Source organism: Anopheles ziemanni, chromosome 3, assembly GCF_943734765.1.
Source record: "Anopheles ziemanni chromosome 3, idAnoZiCoDA_A2_x.2, whole genome shotgun sequence".
In the NCBI taxonomy this organism is placed as follows: Eukaryota; Metazoa; Arthropoda; class Insecta; order Diptera; family Culicidae; genus Anopheles; species Anopheles ziemanni.
The window spans coordinates 87730161-87752262 of NC_080706.1; the positions used below are offsets into that span (position 1 = coordinate 87730161).

Below are 22102 nucleotides of genomic sequence, written 5' to 3' on the forward strand. Positions count from 1 at the left end.
AAAAAAATAATCCACGGGTAGTAACGGTCGTAAAAATAAATGTTATAATAAAAGTTTGTAATCTATCCATCCCGGGCACGAGCGAAACGGATCAGCGAGGGAAAAAGTTTCGCCGAGGTTATGTACTTATTGTTTCAGTGCCAAAGTTCATGCTTCCAAACAGCTTAAGCCATTTGAGGGGAAGCATTGCGAGCGTCGCCATTGAGATAATGTTGATAGTTTTCACACCTCTTGCCACTTTTTCCCGGCGAGCTTTGCGAAAGCTAATGTGGCCCCGTGGAGGCCGAAAAAACCCGATCGCTCGGGGTGTGGAAAGTTTTGCCGTACATGTAACGTAACCATAGCTGGAAGAGTCAACCAGCTTCGGTAGCACTTTCCTTTCCGAATGCCAAATCTGACGAGGATCAGTGCCACGCTGAGCCAAGTTTTCGCGAGCATGAGAAGGCATAAAAATTAACACTAACCACCATCGGAAACTTAAAGCCGGTCTTTGGGCAGCACGAGGACTTTCTTTCCTCGAGCATTGAAGAACTTTGAAGAGAATTTCTTCCAACCCGGTTCACTCGCAACTCGCAAACGCTATTTACATTGCCGAAAGAAAGCAAAAAACTACGCTCAAAGGGATTTGAGCAGAAACCGAGACACAACTCGAAAAGCTCGGTTGGTCGAATGTCTCAAGACTCCAGATTGGTATCGCTGTTCCTGATAAAGTTTTCGGCTTCGTGCCAGGAATAAGGCACGTTCTAGCTTCTTTCAAACCAGGTCTTTATACTCAGAGTGTTGTAATGAGTTCGCGAAATGAAATAAGATTTTAAAAACATCTAAACATACCTCTTGTAACCCGATGGGTTTTAGAAGGTTAGATTAGTGACCACTTGGTACCGACACGTGGTGAATGTACGTGTAATTATGAGGTGACGATATTGTATAGGGAATAGGAATGTTTGAATCAAATATCTTGACCGTTGATTTACCCTAGTGAAACCCTTTAGTTTGATGAGTGAAACAGAGAACTGAAATAACAAGCAAATGGAAGGTAATGCTCCTTCTTCCTTCTTCTTACTTCCACTTGCATATGCTTTCTTTTTCTAACAAGTTATTTTTTAGCTACTAATCATTTTTACGTACCTTGCTGTATTTCTACGATGGGGATATCCAAACTACAATAGTTTTAGCTTTCCAAATGCGCATGCAACGGTTCACTTCATGCTTTTATAGGTTCGAGAAAAAAGAGGACTCTGCGGGCTGTTTTAGAATGTGATTAATTTAATTTAAGGCTCATTCTGATGACGTCTTGTACAAGTGATAAGTCGTCAGTGAAAAAATTGGAAAAGAGAGTTCGATAGTTTCTACGAATAACGTAAGTTAAGTTAGTCACGGGTATAGGTATTGCAACATATGGTGCTACATTTCAAAATAATGGCAAAAAACAATGGGATTCAATAATGCTCTGATTTTAGGGCACTGCTCGTCTATAAAATTAAACCTTAAAATAACTTTATCACACTATCACGGCCTCGGACTAGCAGAGTTCACCCGGTGGGACTACCGATAACGATTTAGATTATGGATCTCACTTAAAAACTTATTTGGATCAAACTGTGTGATGAATGCTATGTCATATCTGCCTCGGAAATTTAATCGTTTTCGTTAAACCCTAGTGGAATGGAGCCGTGACGATATTTGAAACGTTGATCTACGGCTATGGACGTCTTTGTAAACTGTGCGATTAGATAGGAGTAAATCCAAAATATCTGTAAGTACGGCATCGGCCAAACAAGCTTTTTAACAAGGAGATCATTCGTGCTTGCCATATATTAGCTGTAACTAATGTTGATTTCAATACTAATACTATAAATGTTGAGGGCAATATGCTAGGAATTGATGCATTTTTTTTTTTTTGTAAAATATAAACTATTTATTTTATAAATAGATAAGGTGTACAAACAAAACTTTCTTATACTCTATAATCACAAATACAGTGCACACTTAAGGACATTTACATCGATCGCAGCATCATTGTTTCCAATGATGTGGATGATGTAGTTTGCAAACAAACGCAGGACAACCTTCCGCTGCGCAATGCTTATATTCCCAAGCACTGGGAATCGGAGACACTCGAAGGACGACTGACACCCTGGAGCTTCATTCCTGATGCACTGCTGCAGCAGGTCCCAGGCGGCAATAACGCGAGTGCAGGAGGTGAACATGTGTTCCAGGGTGTCACACTCAACACAGAACATGCAGGAAGCCGAAGGCGTGCGTCCCATACGCATAAGCAGTTCTCCGTGCGGGATCTTGCCATTCGCAAGCAAATATAAGCTGGATCTTTGCTCCGCTGTTAGTTTGCTTCGGTGGATGTTGTTCCACACCTTTTTCCAGGTTGCCTTCGGATGGGACTGAATCTTGGCTGGGGGTAGTCTGTTCACTTGCAACCTGCGGAGGGCCTTGGTGGATAGCTGTGTTTTTACCGTACATGGAGTGTACGCCAGTTGCTGGACAACACTGCGAAGGCACGGATACGTAGACGGTATCAATGTAATATCTGGGGGGTTTCCCGCACACAAGATGTGTTGGGCTCCAAATGAGAGGCTCTGATGTTCTGCAACATAGCGGTTTGTGAGTAGGGCTGCTGTCATCACGGCTGGGATGTGTAGGTTTAAGCCACCACGGTCTCGTGGCAGGGCCAGCTGCTGGAGCGAGACACGTATACCCCCAGATCCGTTCCAGAGGAGAGACCCGATCAAACTTGTCACCTTAGCTATGTCCATTGCGCGAGGGCCACAGACTGACGCAACAAACCATAGCTTAGGGAGCAAGAATGAGTTGAGCAGCGTTACCTTTTGCAGCAGGTTTAGATCTCTCACCCTGTGCAGCCATACCAACTGACGAAAGTGATTGATAACAGTATCCCAATTGTGGCCCGCTGTTTCCCGGATACTGTTAGAGAACAGAATTCCAAGTAAACGGAGCCGTTCTACGGTGTGCAGCCATGGCAGGTTGATTCTGTTCTCGGTTGTCACCATTCCGATGTCCAGAGCCGTGGTTTTAAGGACGTTTAACCTCGCTCCAGAAGTGACTCCAAAGGCCTCAATTGCTGCTCTCACCCGCTCGATTGTGGAAGGGGAAGTACTCACCACGGAGACGTCGTCAGCATACGCGTTGATCAGGTCGTCCTGATCGCAGCATATATCTTCGAGTCTCTTGATGAGGGGGTGAAGGTAGAGGATGAACAGGTGCATTGACAAGGGATCTCCTTGTCGCACGGAACGTTGGATGGGAAAGGCAGGTGATAGGGATCCATTTACAATGACACGGGACGAAGATTGCTCACCAATTTTCCTCAAAAGCCGCACTAGTGCGGGATTAAACCCTAACGAATCCATCGTTCCAAACAGGAAGCCCCTGTCAACACGGTCAAACGCCTGCGAGAGATCGAAAGAGACGAGTTTTGCACACTTCTTCTTCCGTTTGAGTTCGAATATTCTCTCCTTAACAGAGAGCACAGCTTGGAAGATATTGCAGGGTTTATTGCTACACTTCTGCGACGGTGAAATGATTTGCCACCTAGCAATAATCTTCTCGAGCCGCTGCTTCAGAATTCTGGAAAGCAGCTTGTAGTCAGTGTTAAGCAGAGAGATCGGACGGTACGAAGATAGTGTGCACCCATCTCCCCTTTTCCTCGCAAGCACTATGACCCCATCGACAAAGGCCGCCGGGAAACGACCGTTGAGAGCATCGTTGAGAATCAATATGATTTCTCTCCAAATTATCCCAAACGTTCGCTGATAAAATTCAATCGGAATTCCATCCGGCCCAGGAGACTTTCGAGGTTTCGATTTTTCAATTGCATGAAGGACATCACCATAGGTGATCTCATCCATGCAATCGTTGTTGATTTCGCAATCTTCGGGGATTACACGATGACAGGCAAAAGTATCGTCAACGTTTGTTGTCTCGTCGGTGTATAACTCCCTGTAGTACGTATGTATATAGTCTGCCAGTTGTTTTGGAGAGTCCAAAACAACGTTGTTGTCACACGTAAGTCTGGTGATCACGGTGCGCTCCCGCCTTCGTTTCTCAAGCTGAAAGGTGGAGAGGTTTTCCCCACACACCCTTGTTTCGTTAATCCTTGTAAAGTCCTCGGAGAAACGCCTCTGAAGGAGTAGCATTTCTCCTTTTATACGGTTGATATTGACCAACTCGATCGGATTGGAAAGATACCGACCGTATGAGGACTCTAACTTCGCATAGAGAATGTTATGCTGCAAGCGGAACATGGAGTATTTTTCATTCGTTTTCCATCGGAAGAACGATTTTATTTTTGGTTTGGCGAAATGAATCCACCATTCCATCCAGGAGCCAAAGCTCCTTCGCTGTTTTGTCCAATAGTTCCACTTACATCTAAACTCCTCCATGTTTTCGGCTGTCAAGATATGTGGCCGAAGTTGCCAATATCCATTTTGCCGCATGCGAGGTATGTTTGGAAGGCAGATGCGCACCGTGAGCGCCTTATGGTCCGAGAAAGACAATACGTGCATGTCTGTTGCACGCAGTTGATCCTTCATGTCCTTAGAGACGTAGCAGCGATCGATGCGAGAGCCCGAACCACGTGTGATGTGAGAGAACTCTACAAAGTTTCCTTTGAGAGCCTCCCAGCTGTCACACAACTGCATACTGTCAACAAAGTTTTGCAAAGTGAGACTCGTATTCCCCATACCCGTGGCGTCCTTGGACTTCAGCACGCAGTTGAAATCCCCTGCAAGGATGACCGGTCCCGGTGCATTCCGCAGGTAGTACGCCAACGAGCGGTTGAAAAAGAGTTCCCGCTCAGCTCTGTTTTGACTTCCCGAAGGAGCGTAAATGTTGCATAGCGTGGAAGAATTCTCAAGCCGGACGCAGATTAGTCGTGAGTCCAAGCTACGCTCGACGTGAGAAAATTTTAGGTTCACCCGCAAGGCGATCGCTGTACCTCTCCTTGTGTGGTCAATGTTTGTTACAACATTGTACCCAGGGAGCACTAAGTCTTTGACAGAAACTTCTTGTAGGAAGATTATGTCTGTGTCAAGAGTGCGTATGAAAGTTCGTAGTGCATCTAGTTTGGTGGAATTGGATATCGCATTGATGTTTATCGATGCGATCGTCACTGATGTCATCAACTCATCCATTTCCACCAAACTACTGTGCGTCCACTTCCATTACCCCTGTCGGTTTCGCTGCCGTGGCATTGGTCTTTTTGGGAGGACGACCTGGCTTACGCTTGATCGGTTCCTCCCCAGACTTGCACGACACGTCGCTGTCCGTCTGTTCGTCCGTCTTTCTCTTACCTGCCACTGTTTGCCAGGAAAGGGATGAAGGTGTAGCGGAAGGTGAAGGGACACGAGGGGCTTTGAACGTCGATGAGGCATCGGCGTCCACCTGAAGTCCGGCGTTGTCCATCTTGGTGCTGGTCGATGCTGCCGGTACGGTCAACGCACTTGCCCGGATGAAGGATGCTACTGCCGGGACGGTCCGTGTACTAGCCGCAACGCTAGTGGCCTGCATCGGGATGATCGTTGCTGGTGCGCCTATTGTCAGGCTCGAAGCACCGGCCGGTGCGCTCGCCGCGACGGTCGATGTGCTCGCCGCGACGGTCGATGTGCTCGTCGGGACTGTCGGTGCGCGGACGGCCGGTGCGCTCTCCGGGACGGTCGATGCGGGCGCCGGGATGATCGGTGTGCTCGATGGGATGAGCATTGTGCTTGCCGGATCGGTCGGTGTGCTCACCGGGTCGGTCGGTGCACGGACGGTTTGTGTGCTCGCCCGGGGGACTGTTGCTGGAGCAGGGTTTTCGGTGCCATTCTGCACCGCTGAGGCATACGACAGCCTCTCGTTGACGCTCGTCTTCTGAGCCACCAGTTTCCTGCCTTGGGTGCAGGTCATCCCATGGTGTGCAGCAAGACGGCATGTTCGACACGTTTGCTGCTGTCCCCGGTATGTTACCAGCGTCTCTTCCCCTCCAATCGAGACGTATGACGGCACCGGCTTAGACAAGACCGCTGTGACGTAGCGGTATCCGTCAGGGATTCCGGCACACGGGTATGGCTTCACCCATACTCCGGCTCGGATTGACCGGACTTCTCCGTAGCGAGCAAAGAAATCCGTAATGCATCTGTCCGTGATGTCCTCGGACAGGTCGTGGATTTTGATGACCACGGAATTGTCGACCATTACGATCGGGATCGGGAATTTCTTCCCGTCGCATTCGAGAGAATGCTTGCCGTCGTTCTCCTCGACGGTTCTTAGAGCAAGGCTCTGGTCCTTCACTCGGATGTGAAGGAAGTGGGATGCCGGCTTCGTCCGGATTGAAACGATTGAAGAGCTGCTTAGACCCAGCTTGGTCATGGCGAGGGTTGTGGCCTCCATCAAGGACGGCCTTTTGGGGAGCTTCGAGAAATCCACCCGCAGGGTGCTTCTCGAAGCAGCCATGATGTGGCTTGCTTTTGCACTTTTTTTTTTTAACACTCTGTTTTGGTAAAAGTGCGTCCGATCGCAACGAGTCTCGGAGAGGAACTGCATTTAATCTACCTTTTATTTAATTGATAGGAATTGATGAATTCAATGTACCAGCAAAACGGCGTATTCTGCAGTGCAAAACATTATCCCACTCCATCCCTGATGGTGTAGTTAGGTCATCACTCTATTTGAAAGCTACATCTTTGTCATAGTCCAATTCCTTCCATTCCAACCTGCAAAGATCTCTTCTTTCACACTTTACCAATAGGATACAATTTTCCGTGTTGTTTTTTAGGTCCGAAAAAAAATGTTATTCCTCAAGCTGTCTACTTGTGGCAGCATTGGCAGACTTTCACAAAGTTCAATTGAAAGTGAACTTAGTGTACAAGATTTGGGCGCTCCAGCGAAACTGATCGCGACGCTCTAAATTAAATCGTCCAAAAACTAACACCCAGAAAAGGGAGAAAGAAGAGTTTTGGTCGGATGTTGAAAAGGGATGATGTCACGCAAACGAGAGAGCGCAAGCGGCTCTATCAACGGGGGAGCTTAACATGAATGCGCTGTCGCTTTGTGTATACTCACAACGCACGTTTCTTCGTACCATAACAAAGGGTTGCGGGGAGGGTAGCTTCTAGGGGTTGGTTCTCGTTTCATCAAAGGTGGAATAAAACATGACAACATGACTCTCCGCCCGCTCTCTTAGTAACACTCTCGTGTCTGCTTACGCTCTTCAAATAGGTTGGTTTTGTTTTGAATATTCAATCGGATACGCAAAACTTATAAGCGATTGGAAAACCATGTTAGTGCTTTTGTGCTTCTTCTATTTTCGCCAGAATTTACTCCAGAACGGTTCTTGCTTCCAGCTGCCTGGACCTTCGTTAGTTAGCTTGAAGATGGATATGTCCTTACTCAATACAGCAACATGAAACCTAGTTATCACTTTTAAAAACTGCTACCAAATTTACAAGTTACCAAAATACCACTTCATTGCATGCTTTGGAATTTTTATGATCGTACCGATCGCCCAAACCTACTCTGCTCATCTGGTATTTCTCTCCCGCGATTCAACAACATCGTTATCACCTCGCCGCGCCTAGCCACATTTCAGCCTACCGCAACATATTCTTCTTCAACGAAAGTGGAAAATACTCGCGCTCTTTGCTTGCCGGGTGCGGCAACGCGCATACCTTTGTTTTCAGATGACGTCTTAGGCAAGCGCCGATTGGCTCGCGAAAATCGCGAAGAGCGCGATTTCGCCGTTGGGGCACATTTTAAGTCAGTCTCAAACCGGCTGTCGGAAGGAACGCTTCGTTCGTGAATCACGTTGCTTGTAAAAACCTGAATTAACCTGTTAAGTGTATCACAATTCTTGTGTAAACTTTGGGATAAAGCTAGCTTCTAGGAAGCTGCTGTAGTATTAATAGTGTGTTCAGCAAGTCAAAGGTAGTATGCCCAGTAGGTGAAACTAACGTAAAGCCGTAAGCTGCTGTAACATGTTCTTTTCCCTCGTTTTCTTATCCTTTATCGGCACTGATTGGAAGGAGCTATTTGCATTACAAAAAAGTAATGCCATTACCAGTGAATATATATTGTTACAGATTCCATTCAAGTAAATTCGTGTGCGTGTGGTCGCGCTCTTCTCTCATACTCTTGAATAAAAAGAAAATAATATAGAGCTGCCCAAAAGAATTCTCAGAAACCGAACGTCTTATGCGGGTCGTTTTAAAGAACTGTTTGCACTGTCAACAAGCATGCACAAACAATCAGCAATCTATAATGTGTTGGGTTTTCCCTACGCGTTGTTGTTCGTTTAGCATTACTTCCTTTTGCTGTCTCTAATACAACACTACAAACAGTGTTTTGGTTTCGTTTCAGTGAGTCACCACGATCATAACTTACCTCACGCGTCTTGTTAGTACAGGTGGGTGGGAGCGGGAGATATGTCTTATATACCATTGCCAATGTGAGAGTGAATAAGAAAATAGTGTATCGAAATAATATCGAAATAGCATTCTCAAGAATCATAAAATCTTGCTCGCACCGCTTTACCCGATTTATTGCTCGATCGACCTATGCGGACTCGGAATTTTTCTGCGCATTGGTTTCTCCTTTCTTTCGCATTATTAAATTCGTTTTATTCTTCTGCTTTTGCGCAGCAACCGTTTTCGGTTCTGCCAGCTCATTAAGGGTTTACTAAACTTTTCTCCCTGTGCGTAAGTCGATAGTCAATTCTCTTGTACATGGGATCAGTTCGCATCATACGGATGGGATCACAGGCGGATGATAATATAAACAGAATAAATAAACAGCTGCTGGCAGCAGCTGTCGAAGGCCCCAGTATTTATGGCCATATTTGTTCATATTTGTAAAATGTTGAGATTATTTTGCCAAAAAGTTTCGTTGCTTATCAAATGCATGAGATGTTTGTGAATTGCCTTTGGAATGAAATTTGATAGAGAATATGAAAATGAGTGAATTATGGAACTGAACTATCTAAACACAGTTTTAATGAATCCTAACTTATACTACAGTAATAAGTGTAATGATTTTACCCAAGGAGAGGGGTATTCAGAACAGTTTAATATGGATATATTTGCATAGAAAAGTATCGCCCCGCTCACTTCAAAATATACAAATAATGCTCAAAACTGTATTAAATCTTTCTTTTTCCAAAGTTTTAAATATAGCAGCAAGCATGATATCGATTGTATATTGTAAAGAAAACTACTTAAATTCTTCTGATTCGTATCTCGATCTGCTCATTAAAACTGATCTTACTGATTTTCCAGGAACACGAGATGGGGATATTTGCAGCGCCTCTGATTCCACTGACATGGCCGATTATTCAAGCCGGAGTTGCAGTCGTCGGATCTGCAGCAATTTTAATAGCACATTCACCTTTACCTGGGATGGTGGCTTCTGCTACTGTAGCAGTTGTGGAAACTACTGCAAAAGTCGTCACTGCTCCGATTCGAGCCGGTATAGCTGTTGCTGAACTGATAGTCGATAGTGTCAGTGACAATAGCAGTGGAAGTGGCGGTAGCAGCGGACATACCAGGAGCAACGGCAATGGAAGCAGCAGTACAAGTGATGCCAATAGAAGTAGTACTAACAACGGTGGTACTAGCCAAAGCAATCGAAGGGAAACCGAGCATACCGGCGCGGGCGGCAACGGAAACGGTGGTGGTGGGAACGGAAATGGAGATCGTAGGAAAACTGATCACGAAATGGATAATCAATTGGAAGACGAAGAAAACAACAATGAAAACCAAACGCAGCAAGTACGAACTTCAAAACGTAAAGTTTGCACTGCGTGGCTTGAGCCTGTAGATTACCCAAAGCCACCGGTTCTTCCCCCAAGAGATCCATCGGAGGAGAAATACTTTATTCGTTTAAAGGTGCCATACTATTATCGTTTAAACGATGGAATCTTCTTTCCGAGACAACGCTTAATATATAGATCGCGTATGTTTTTCTATGGCATCGGTCGTCTACAAAAGCTGTGTAACGAGTTAGGTCTCCATCTGAAGGATATATGTAAATTTGGGACAAGTGTGTACAAAGATGCTCGCCCTGGTAGACTAAATCAAGCACCTCACGTTCACGCTGCTCATGTATTTCCCGTTACCGATTTTAACTTTGAATTAATTCGTGCGAGAATGAGACAGTATAATATGTCTCAGGAACAAATTAATGTGCTTGAAAACATACTCAAGAACATGGTTGGGCAGACAGATTACGTGCACAGAGCTTTCAATGCAGCTGGGACCGTAGGCCGAGATCTCGATAATTTTTTGAGGGATTTTATTCAAGAAAACCGAAACGTCAACTCTGGAAACATACAACAAGTAGTGAATTCTCTGGTTGATTGTTTGAGACAAGCTATTAAACCCGAATCGCAGGAAGAAATTGAGGAAACAATAAGAATTATCCAATCTACCAGCGCTAGTGAGTGGCAGAATCTTTTTAACGATGGTCTCAATGGAGTGCATGATGATCACTACAACCAAACACGCCGTACTATCGATGGAAATATCAAGGAAAGTTGTAAGGATAGCAAAAACCTTGGTAAGGACAGTAAAAAAAATGGGAAAAAGGATTAGAAAAATAATGATACACGGAGAAACAAAGAATACCAGTAATATAAAATATGCATATAATCTAACCTTACTTCCAACATTTTCCAATTTAATAATTTAATAATAAATTTGTAACATGTTGTTCGCAATGGTATCAATCAAAAGGTGTTTTTCATGTTTGCTTGTGTTTATTTCTGAATATCACCAAAGGGTTAGGTAAAATGCTGTAGGGTTTATGAAACTTTCTATTTATTCCACGTTCAAAACTTATGTCCGACATTGTAGCTCTTCATAAGAGAACAGCAATCAAAGAGATTAAATTTCCTTCATGATAAAAACATTTAAGAAAAACTAAAGGTGCGTATCTAGGGTTGTATGGTACTTGTAAGAAATTATGCGTAAATATTCCAAAATTACCTTGCTTCCTATACGGTTGCAAATTAAGCAGTATATTGCTGTTCACTCTCTTAGCAGGAGTTATGTCGGATTTTGCCGACGCTTATCCGCACACTTCGTCAGCGCGTTAGCCGCGCACGAAAAACGCGCACACGACGTGTGCACACCCCTGATGACGTCTATGCGAAGTGCCAAAAGGCAAGCGAATGTCGCCAAGAGCGCAATTTCACCGATAGAGGACATTTTAAGTCAGTCGCTAACCGGCTGTTGGAAGAAACGCTTCGTTTGCGAATCACGTAGCTTGCAGGAACTCGCTTAAACCTATTCAGTGTATCGCAATTCTTGTGCAAGAGAACTACGTGATAAAGCTAGCTGGTAAGTAGCTGCAGCATTGTTTATAGTGTGTCCTGTAAGAAAAAGGTAATATAGCCGATAGGTGATAATAACTTAAAGCTGTCATCTGCTGTTACATGTTTCTATCGCTTGTTTTATGTTCTCTTATCTGCACTGATTGAAAGGAGCTATTAATTTTACCCAATATTAGTGTGATTAAATGTAAAAATATGTACAAGTCAAATTTGTAACATTAGAATATATAGTGTTGCCGGTAAAGCTTAAGTAAATGTCTGTGCGTGTGATCTCGCTATTCGTCCCATGAAATCTGTTCCCTAATACTATTGCGATGAGGAAAATAGAAAATTATACAGATCTTTTTCTTCATTTTGACTCTTCCATTTTGTGCATGCGGATAGTCAGTAGTCCTGTACAGGGAAGAGTCCTGTCTCGGTTAGGATTGGAGCCCACGCAGTCAAGAGGGTGAAGCCCCAGCGCTCATGGGCCAATTTTATAACTATCGTAACCGCTCGGCTCACGTGGACTCTCATGATGATCCTGCGGATGATACATAGCTACCGACACGAATTCTCAGAAACCGATTGTCTAGTGTGGGTCGTTTAAGGAATTAATTATTATTTATTGCAACAACCCGTAATCTGGTAATTATGCCTTGTATTTCCCCTGTATCAATGTATTTCATAAAAAAAAATTTACCTACCCTGAAACATCGTTGTTTATTTAGCTTAACTACTTTTTGCTATTTATAACTCGTGGTTTTTTTTTATTTGATGTGAGGCAGCACGATCATAACTTACCTCACGCGCCTTGTTTGCCCATTACCTTTCATTGAAATTCAAAAGTGGTTGGGAGCGGGAGATATGTTTTATATACAACTGTGACTGTGAGAGTGAATAAGAAAATAGTGGTATCGAAATAGCATTCTCAAGAATCCGAACATCTTGCACGCACCAGACTATACGATTTATTGCTCGATCGACCTATGCGAACTCGGAATTTTTCTGCGTATTATTTTATTCTTTCATTCTAGCATACATATTTGTTATATACTAGTATACACTACTAGCATACTAGTACACAGTAGTATATACAATAGTATACACTAGTATATATAGTCTATAGACTTTTCCCCGGCGTGGGCGTAGTCAGGTGCGCATCCTTTTCTCATTGCCCTACGTTCCTTCCTCCTCTATCTTAACCGCACAGCCTCTTGAATACGCCGTGGCCAAAACTTTAAACCATCTACGTTTGATAGTGTGTTAAAACATCCAGCTTTATCACGGACCACGTGACCAAAGATTTTTTACAAGTACGATTCAGTGAAGGGAGAGGAGTTAAACGGGTCAAATATAACTGAAATACTCCACACTGCTAACCCTCCTTATGCTTCTCAACTACAACCAATCGAAATTTTTTTTTTTAAAACTTATAGGTAGGACTAATTCCAATGGCTAAAGTTTAGGCCAAGGACCGTAAGGCCACTTTACTGGCCGTCCGAATATTTTTTAAAAGTACTTAAAAGATGTAGCTTTACAATGAACTTTGCTTCATTCAATTAACTTGGTTAACTTTTTTCGTATTACCGATGAACATTTGTATATTTTTTAAATGTAAATGTTAAACGAAGCTTCATCATTGTTAACGACAATTTTATCATCATCATATGGGAGGAGATCAGCACTGTTGAGTTTAAAATATTTTTTGGTGTTGTGTACCACATATCACGCCATATCTTGCGTCCGACGCTCCAACGTTAGAATGTTTGCTTGACTGTGTTAATGAGGTTAATTGAGGCTGCGTATGTGAAGTAATGATAAGTTGCTAGTTTTGGGGGATTTTCAATCAATCTAATCTCCATTGGAATGGTAGCCATTGGTAGCTCCTTAGTTGTCGGCCACGTTTCTGGAACTTTCGTCTTATCTGTTTTGATATGTGCAGTTTTTGAACATGTTCGACATTTTTTGTTTGTTCCAAACTAATGCTTAAGACAATGTTAATGTTCGCTTTCTAGATTTAGTTCTGACTGACTGCAAGTTGGAATTATGCGGCGTGGTCAGGCCACCAATTTAGTCACTAGCTAAAATTAATTATCATCACCCTCCTCAAGACCTGTCTATGAGTTTTTTAAACTCTAATTTTTCAGCTGGCATCTCCCCCGCTGGCGATTGCAATCGCAGTTTCCCTCGCACCCACGGTCCACGGTGGCAGGGTCTCTTAGTCAAGGTGAAGGCTCCTTGGTTGGCCGTGTGTCTGCAGGTCCACTGCATGATATGAAGCCCTTTGGCTGAGCACTAAAGTGGCTCCAGGCCACATAACTTTTCACGCACCGGTGTCCTTCCCAAGTTCCTCTCTGGAACAACAAATGAAAAGACCAGGCAATAAACAATTCAATTTTCTCTAAGCCCATAGCCGCAACTCCGACGAGGAAGCAAGGGAGAATTGGGACACAAGACTCTAGCAAAAGTTTTTTTTTTCAATTTTGCTTATAGAGGCTTTGACCTTCAGCCTCATCACAATTCAATGAATAAGTTTTGTAGTAAATCAAATAAAGATATGTGCCGTTAGTGCTACTTCAATATATCCTACTTATACAAATGTCTCAACATTCACCGTTGGTAAGTGCGTAAGCGGGACGCGGAAACAAACATACTAAACATACATGTGCGGAAGCTTCTTATCATTATTCTCTAATTGTTGTGTGATGATGGTCCACCAGGAGAGCGTAACGCCGGTTAGAAAATCGGCCCATATGCGCTGGGACTTACCACTTAGATGGCGTTGGTTCGAGTCGCAACTAGTGTTGGGTAAAGCACCAAAAATCAGTGTGCTGTGCGCTCTTTATGCACAGTGCGCTCTTCAAGAGCATGAATCTTTCACGGGTCTGTCACGAATCTTCTCCATTTGTTCATTGACGCGGATCTTGCGACCAACAAAAAAAAAAGGAGGGAAGGGGGAGGACTTCTTAATGTTGGGTAATGTGCAATTGTACGCAAAACACACCTTTTTGGGCGCACAGACTACCCACGTACACAAAGGGGAAGAGAGTCTAGCAAGCCCTTGATGGGCAGACATTACCATTAACTAGATTGTTGTTACGCCAAGAAGATAAAGAAGAATTATTTATAATATCGATTGTAAATTTTAAAGAAAACATCAAATATGCTGGTCATTCATATCCTACTTAGCTTATTAAAACTAGTCTTACTGATTTTCCAGGAACACGAGATGGGGATATTTTTAGCACCTCTGATTCCGCTGGCATGGCCACTTATTCAAGCAGGAGTTGCACTCGTCGGATCTGCAGCAATTTTAGTAGCGCATGGAAGTGGCAATAGCAGCGGAAGTGGCGGTAGCAGCGGACATACCAGCAGCAACGGAAATGGCAGCAGCAGTACAAGTGATGCCAATAGAAGTAGTACTAACAACGGAGGCACTAGCCAAAGCAATCAAAGGGAAACCGAGCATACCGGCGCGGGCGGCAACGGTAACGGTGGTGGTGGGAACGGAAATGGAGATCGTAAGAAAACTGATCACGAAATGGATATCCAATCGGAAGACGAAGAAAACAACAACGAAAAGCAACAACAACGAACTTCAAACCGTAGAGTTTCCACAGCGTGGCGCGAGGCCGTTGATTTGAGAGATCCATCGGAGGAGCAATTCTTTATTCATTTTAGGGTGCCTGACGGTGTGGAAGAGCGGAACCCATTAAATCATGGTTTGTGGGTGCCTCACGTTGGACCCTATCAACCGAGAAGTCACTTGGTATATAGATCCCGTATATTTTTCTATGGCATCGGTCGTTTACAAAAGTTATGTAACGAGTTAGGTCTCAATATGAAGGATATATGTAAATTTGGTACAAGTGTGTACAAAGATGCTCGCCCTGGTAAAATCACAGATAAATCGGAATTGTATCACTATGCTCATGTTTTTCCCGTTACCGATTTTAACTTTGATTTAATCCGTCAAAGAATAATACAGCTTAATCCTAATAAGACTCAGGAACAAATTAAAGAGCTCACTCTCGGCCTCGAAAACATACTCATGAACATGGTTGGCGTGACACAGTCAATACACAAGGCATTCAATGAAGCTGGGACCGTAGGCCGAGCTCTCGATAATTTTTTGAGGGATTTTATTCAAGAAAACCGAAACGTCAACTCTGGAAACATACAACAAATAGTGAATTCTATGGTTGAGTGTTTGAGGTCAGCTATTAAACCTGAATCGCGTGAAGAAATTGAGGCAGCAATAACAATGATTCAATCTACCAACACTAATGAGTGGATGAGATATTTCAATGATGGTCTCAATGGAGTGCATGATAATCACTTCAACCAAACACGTCGTACCATCGATGGAAATATCAAGAAATTGTATGATAAGAATGGTAAAAATGATGGAAAAAAAGACCAAGGAAAATAATGTTGTTATTAGAATGACAACACAGCACCGTCGCTGTCAGCTGCCCCAGCATTTATGGCGGTAGATTCGAACAGTACCGCCATGCGGCGCGAACGGCTCTGGGGTTTCTTTTAAATGCAGAAGTTGACGTTTTGAGTCTGGTAGTCGAATAAAGCACTAATTTGTGTTCTTTTAGATAAACTGTAAAATTCCGACCAATTTTCTTTAATATCACTGACAACAAAAGATACACGGAGAAACAAACAATATCAATAATATAAAATATGCATATAATCCAACCTTACTTCCAACATTGTTCAATTTAATAATTCAATAATAAATTTGTAACATGTTGTTCGCTATGGTATCAATCAAAAGGGGTTTTTCATGTTAGTTTGTGTTTATTTCTGAATATCAGCAAAAGGTTAGGTAAAATGCTGTAGGGTTTATGAAACTTTCTATTTATTCCACGTTTCTAGTGTATCAAAAGGATATAAAAATTCTTACAATACGTATGGGCGCTGCATATACACTCTGCCCAGTTGCTATAAGACCTCCTGGATTTTCACGATTTCAAATGAAAAAAATATTGTTGTGCTTAACGCTGCGAACTGCTCGAAACTTGCGCAAAGAATTTGAGTTGAAACTGCTGGAGTTGTCCTGTTGTGGTTGCTGCCACCCGCTGGTTGGGCTGGTCGGCGCCACTACCTTGGCTATGCGTTGGCGATGGTCCAGGGGCTAGCGGCCCGACCTCATGGCTTCGGTGATTGCTGCGTCCTCATCATATCTAAACATTTTTGATGGCAAAACAGAGAAACATACTGGTCTGCTTACGGGAACGATGCAAGATAGAGGGTGAGAAAGGTGAATGGTATACTTAAATGGGGGCTTAAATATTCATGCAGTTCAAAGCAGTCGAGCAGTGAGTAGGATGAGTGAGAAATAAGCATCGATAAGACGACCCGGGCTATCTCACGGCTGCTCAGCGCTGTTCACGGTCATATGTGTAAATATCCCAAATTTACCTTGCTTTCTGTACGGTTGCAAAGGAAGCAGTATATTGCTGTTCACTCTCTAAGCAGGAGTTATGTCGGATTTTGCCGTCGCTTATCCGCACACTTCGTCTGCGCGTTAACCGCGCCCGAAGAACGCGCACACCACGTGTGCACAGCCCTGATGACGTCTATGCGAAGTGCCAAAAGGCAAGCGTATGTCGCCAAGAGCGCAATTTCACCGTTAGAGGACATTTTAAGTCAGTCGCTAACCGGCTGTTGGAAGGAACGCTTCGTTTGTGAATCACGTTGCTTGCAGGAACGCGCTTAAACCTATTCAGTGTACTACGTTGAGAGAACTACGTGATATAGCAAGCTGGTAGGAAGCTGCTGCATTGTTAATAGTGTGTCCAGCAAGAAAAAGGTAATATATCCAATAGGTGATAATAACGTAAAGCAGTCATCTGCCGTAACATGTTTCTTTCGCTTGTTTTATGTTCTTTTATCTGCACTGATTAAAAGGAGCTATTAATTTTACCCAATATTAGTGTGATTAAATGGAAAAATATGTACAAGTCAAATTTGTCACATTAGAATATATATTGTTTCCGATAAGGTTCAAGTAAATTATTGTGCTTGTGATCTTGTATTCGTTCCATGAAACCTGTTCCCTAATACTATTGCGATGAGGGTCATTTAAGGAATTAATTATTCGGAAAATAAACTTGCAACAACCCATAATCTGTTAATTTTGCATTTTAATGCTCTTGTATCAATGTATTTGATAAAGACAAAATTAACCTACGCTGAAACATCGTTGTTGCTTTAGCTTTACTACCTTTTGAAATTTATAACTCGTGGTTTTCTTTCTTTGATGTGAGGCAGCACGATCATAACTTACCTCACGAGCCTTGTTTGTCCATTAACTTGCATTGAAGTTTAATACAAGGGGTTGGGAGCGGGAGATATGTCTTACATACACTATGTATAACTGTATAACTGCGACTGTAGAGTGAATAGGAAAATAGTGATTTCAAACTAGCATTCTCGAAAAACAGAACATCTAGTAGCGTACTAGGGGTCCGCATAGGGGGTCAGTGACAGCCGAGCGGTAGCGCCGGGTTAGAAAATCGGTCCATGAGCGATGAGGCTCAGCACCTATACGGCGTGGGTTCGAATCCCAACCGAGACCGGACCCTCCCCTGTCACAGGGAAACAAGTCTCGTAAGCCCTTAACGGGCAGGCATGATCAAGAAGTCGTTACGCCAAGAAGAAGAAGTAGCAAACTAGTATACCCACACAACACGAAGTCGTATTTTTTTTTTTTTTTTTTATGTGGCACGACATCCCCTAGTGGGACAAGGCCTCTCTCCGAAGAGAGTTTGTGTAACCGAAAGACGGTATATTATAGATCGGTGGTCAGCCGTTCGTAATACCGATCGAAGTCGTATTAAATTGAATAAATTGAATCTCATATTAGCTTATTTCGAATCGGAATCGCATTATGCATAGACAATGTACGAGCAATGTATATTCTTTGTTGCATATGATGCCGATTAAGAATGCAATACGACTTTCTTTATGCATACGTATAGATGAACGAGCAATGTACGGCTGATGTATAGTCGTATATGATACCGACTTAGAAAATATACGACTAAACATATACATTTTGAACAATGTACGGTTAGCGCCTCCACTTTTGTACGTATAGGCATTATTTTTGTATCATTTACAATTCAATCATATTGCATAGAAAGTTTCAAGTTGATATTCGATTTACATGCATATGTGTTGTGTGGGTATACTAGGCTATATGGTAGTATGCACTAGGGTATACCCACACAACACGAAGTCGTATTAAGTTGAATAAATTGAATCTCATATTAGTATATTTCGAATCGGAATCGCATTATGCATAGACAATGTACGAGCAATGTACATTTTTTGTTGCATATGATGCCGATTAAGAATGTAATACGATTTTCTTTATGCATACGTATAGATGAACGAGCAATGTACGGCTCATGTATATCGTAAGTCGTATATGATGCCGACTTAGAAAATATACGACTAAACATATACATTTTGAACAATGTACGCTTAGCGCCTCCACTTTGGTACGTATAGGCATTATTTTAGCATCATTTACGATTCAATCATATTGCATAGAAGTACGATTATTTCAAGTTGATATTCGATTTACATGCATATGTGTTGTGTGGGTACAGTATATGGACTTTTCCCCAGCGTGGACGAGGTCACCTGCGCATCCTTTTCTAATTGCCCTACCTACACCTTCCTACCGTACTATCTCTATTTTGCCATGCACTACTCTAATTCCTATCAATCCGGCTGTATGTTGACCGCACTGCCCTAATCCTTATAGAGATCTAACCTTCCTTATATATATTTATATCGCTTTAATAATATCGTGCTTATCACTATCTTATCCAAAAACTAACGTAAGAAGCTTCTGTATATCACAGCCCCTCCTCCCTTCTCCCCACCCCCCCCCCCCCTCCCCTACCACCAAACTACTATCATATGAAAATCCTCGTAAAGGGGTTACTAAAATATGTAAGCCGGCGATTTAACCTTCTGATGTCATTCGGCTTCCTTCAAAGGCTTCCTTTAAAAAATATTTGATGCATCATCTTGGATCATGATCATAAATTTTACTTTACTTCATTATTATCTCATTCTTCGTCATTATATCTTTCTTCATAATGATCATCATTATACGTATATCCCGCCGTATCTTGATTCCGGTGTTCCAACTTTTGAATTTTTGCCTGACCGTGTTAGTGAGGTTAAGCTGCGTAACCAGTTGATAGTTCTAGGGGATTTTTAATCAATCTAATCTCCATTGGAATGCGTTGGTAGCTCCTTATTTGTCAACCACGTTTCTGGAAAATTCGTCTTATCTGTCTTGTCTGCACTTCACGCACAGTGCGCACAAGAGCATGAATCTTTCACGGGTCTGTCACGAATCTCCTCCATTCGTTAATTGACGCGGATCATGCTACCAACAAAAAAAAGGGTGGGGGGGGGATCATGCACTACTTTAATTCCTATCAATCCAGTTGTATGTTTACCGCACTGCCTTAATCCTTATAGATCCCCATCTAATCTTCCTTATATATATTTATATTGTTTTGATAATATCGTGCTTATCACTATCTTATCCAAAAACTAACGTAAGAGGCGAACAGTGCGCACAATCGCACATTACCCAACACTAGTCGCAACCAAGATCGGACGCTCCGCTATGCGAGAGGACTGACTACCCACGTACACAAAGGGTAAAACAGTCTAGAAAGTCCTTGATGGGCAGACATTACCATTAACAAGATTGTCGTTACGCCAAGAAGAAAACGAAGAAGAAGAATTATTTAGAATACCGATAGTAAATTGTAAAGAAAACAACAATTGTAATGGTCATTCATATTCCGCTCAGCTTATAAAAACTAATCTTACTGGTTTTCCAGGAACACGAGATGGGGATATTTGCAGCGCCTCTGATTTCCCTGACAGGGCCACTTATTCAAGCCGGAGTTGCGGCCGTCGGATCTGCAGCAATTTTAGCAGCGAATAGAAGTGGCAATAGCAGCGGGAACACCAGCAGCAACGGAAGTGGCAGCAGCAGTACAAGTGATGGCAATAGAAGTAGTACTACCAACAGTGGTACTGGCCAAAGCAATCGAAGGGAGACCGATGATACCGGTGCTTGCGGCAGCGGTACTGGCGGCAACGGTAACGGTGGTGGTGGGAACGGAAATGGAGATCGTAAGAAAACTGATCACGAATTGGATAATCAATCGGAAGACGAAGACAACAACAACGAAAAGCAACAACAACGAACTTCAAACCGTAGAGTTTCCACAGCGTGGCTCGAGGCCGTTGATTTGAGAGATCCATCGGAGAAGCAATTCTTTATTCGTTTTAGGGTGCCTGACTATGCGGAGAAACCGAACCCATTAATTCATGGTTTGAGGTTGCCTCACGTTGGACCCTATCAACCGAGAAGTCACTTAATCTATAGATCCCGTATGTTTTTCTATGGCATCGGTCGTTTACAAAAGCTGTGTAACGAGTTAGGTCTCAATATGAAGGATATATGTAAATTTGGGACAAGTGTGTACAAAGATGCTCGCCCTGGTAAAATCACAGATAAATCAGAATTGTATCACTATGCTCATGTTTTTCCCGTTACCGATTTTAACTTTGATTTAATCCGTCAAAGAATCAGACAGCGTAATCCTAATAAGACTCAGGAAGAGATTAAAAAGCTCATTCTCGACCTTGAAAACATACTCATGAACATGGTTGGCGAGACAGAGTCAGTGCACAAAGCGGTAAACGCAGCTGGAACCGTAGGCCGCGCTCTCGACAATTTCTTGAAGGATTTTATTCAAAAAAACCGAAACGTCCACTCTGGAAACATACAACAAATAGTGAATTCTCTGGTTGAGTGTTTGAGGTCAGCTATTAAACCCGAATCGCGTGAAGAAATTGAGGCAGTAATAACAATGATTCAATCTACCAACACTAATGAGTGGATGAGATATTTTAATGATGGTCTCAATGGAGTGCATGATAATCACTACAACCAACGACGCCGTACCATCGATGAAAATATCAAGAAATTGTTTGATAAGAATGGTAAAAAAGATGGTAAAAAAGACCAAGGAAAATAATGTTGTGATTAGAATGACAACACAACACCGTCGCTGTCAGCTGCCCCAGCAGTTATGGAGGTAGATTCGAACAGAACCGCCATGCGGCGCGAACGGCTCTGGGGTTTCTTTTAAGTGCAGAAGTTGGCGTGTTGAGTCTGGTAGTCGAATAAAGCACTAATTTGTGTTCTTTTAGATAAACTGTAAAATTCCGACCAATTTTCTTTAATATCACTGACAACAAAAGATATACGGAGAAAGAAATAATGTCTATTATATTAAATATGCATATAAACCAACCTGGCAGCCAAATTCTTATTTCTTGTGGATTCTATTTCCGTAAAATTGTAACATGTTGCCCGCACCAAAGTTGTTTTCCTGTTGGATTGTGTTTATTTTTAAATATCATAAAAGGATTACTTTTTTTATTAATTTCACTTAGGCAAATGTGTGATAAGTTAGGTGATCAAGCTAAATGCTGAAGCAGCACTTTAGCATCTTTCTTTTTGTTTCACGTTGCTTGTGAAGGTCTAATCATTGCATGAAATTTCTTTGAATTTGTTTCCTACATCAAATAAAAATGGTTTTACTTTGCAGATGCGTAAAATAAGACTCAAATTCTGTGAAAATAGATACTCTGGTAGTAGTTCGAAGTCGTTGTGGTTGGTCCCGTCATCGAATTTCACCTCGACGAGGCCGT

The 22102-nt window shown here is 42.6% G+C and overlaps 1 protein-coding gene across 1 annotated transcript; it reads left to right on the forward strand.

Moving 5' to 3' along the window:
• The first annotated feature begins 9404 nt into the window (after window positions 1–9404).
• On the forward strand, window positions 9405–21609 carry LOC131285735 (putative lysozyme-like protein). The gene is made up of 4 exons (XM_058314592.1): window positions 9405–9776; window positions 14541–14925; window positions 20261–20596; window positions 21599–21609. The coding sequence occupies exons 1-4, from the start codon at window positions 9405–9407 to the stop codon at window positions 21607–21609; spliced, it is 1104 nt and encodes a 367-aa protein (XP_058170575.1).
• The last annotated feature ends 493 nt before the right edge of the window (window positions 21610–22102 follow it).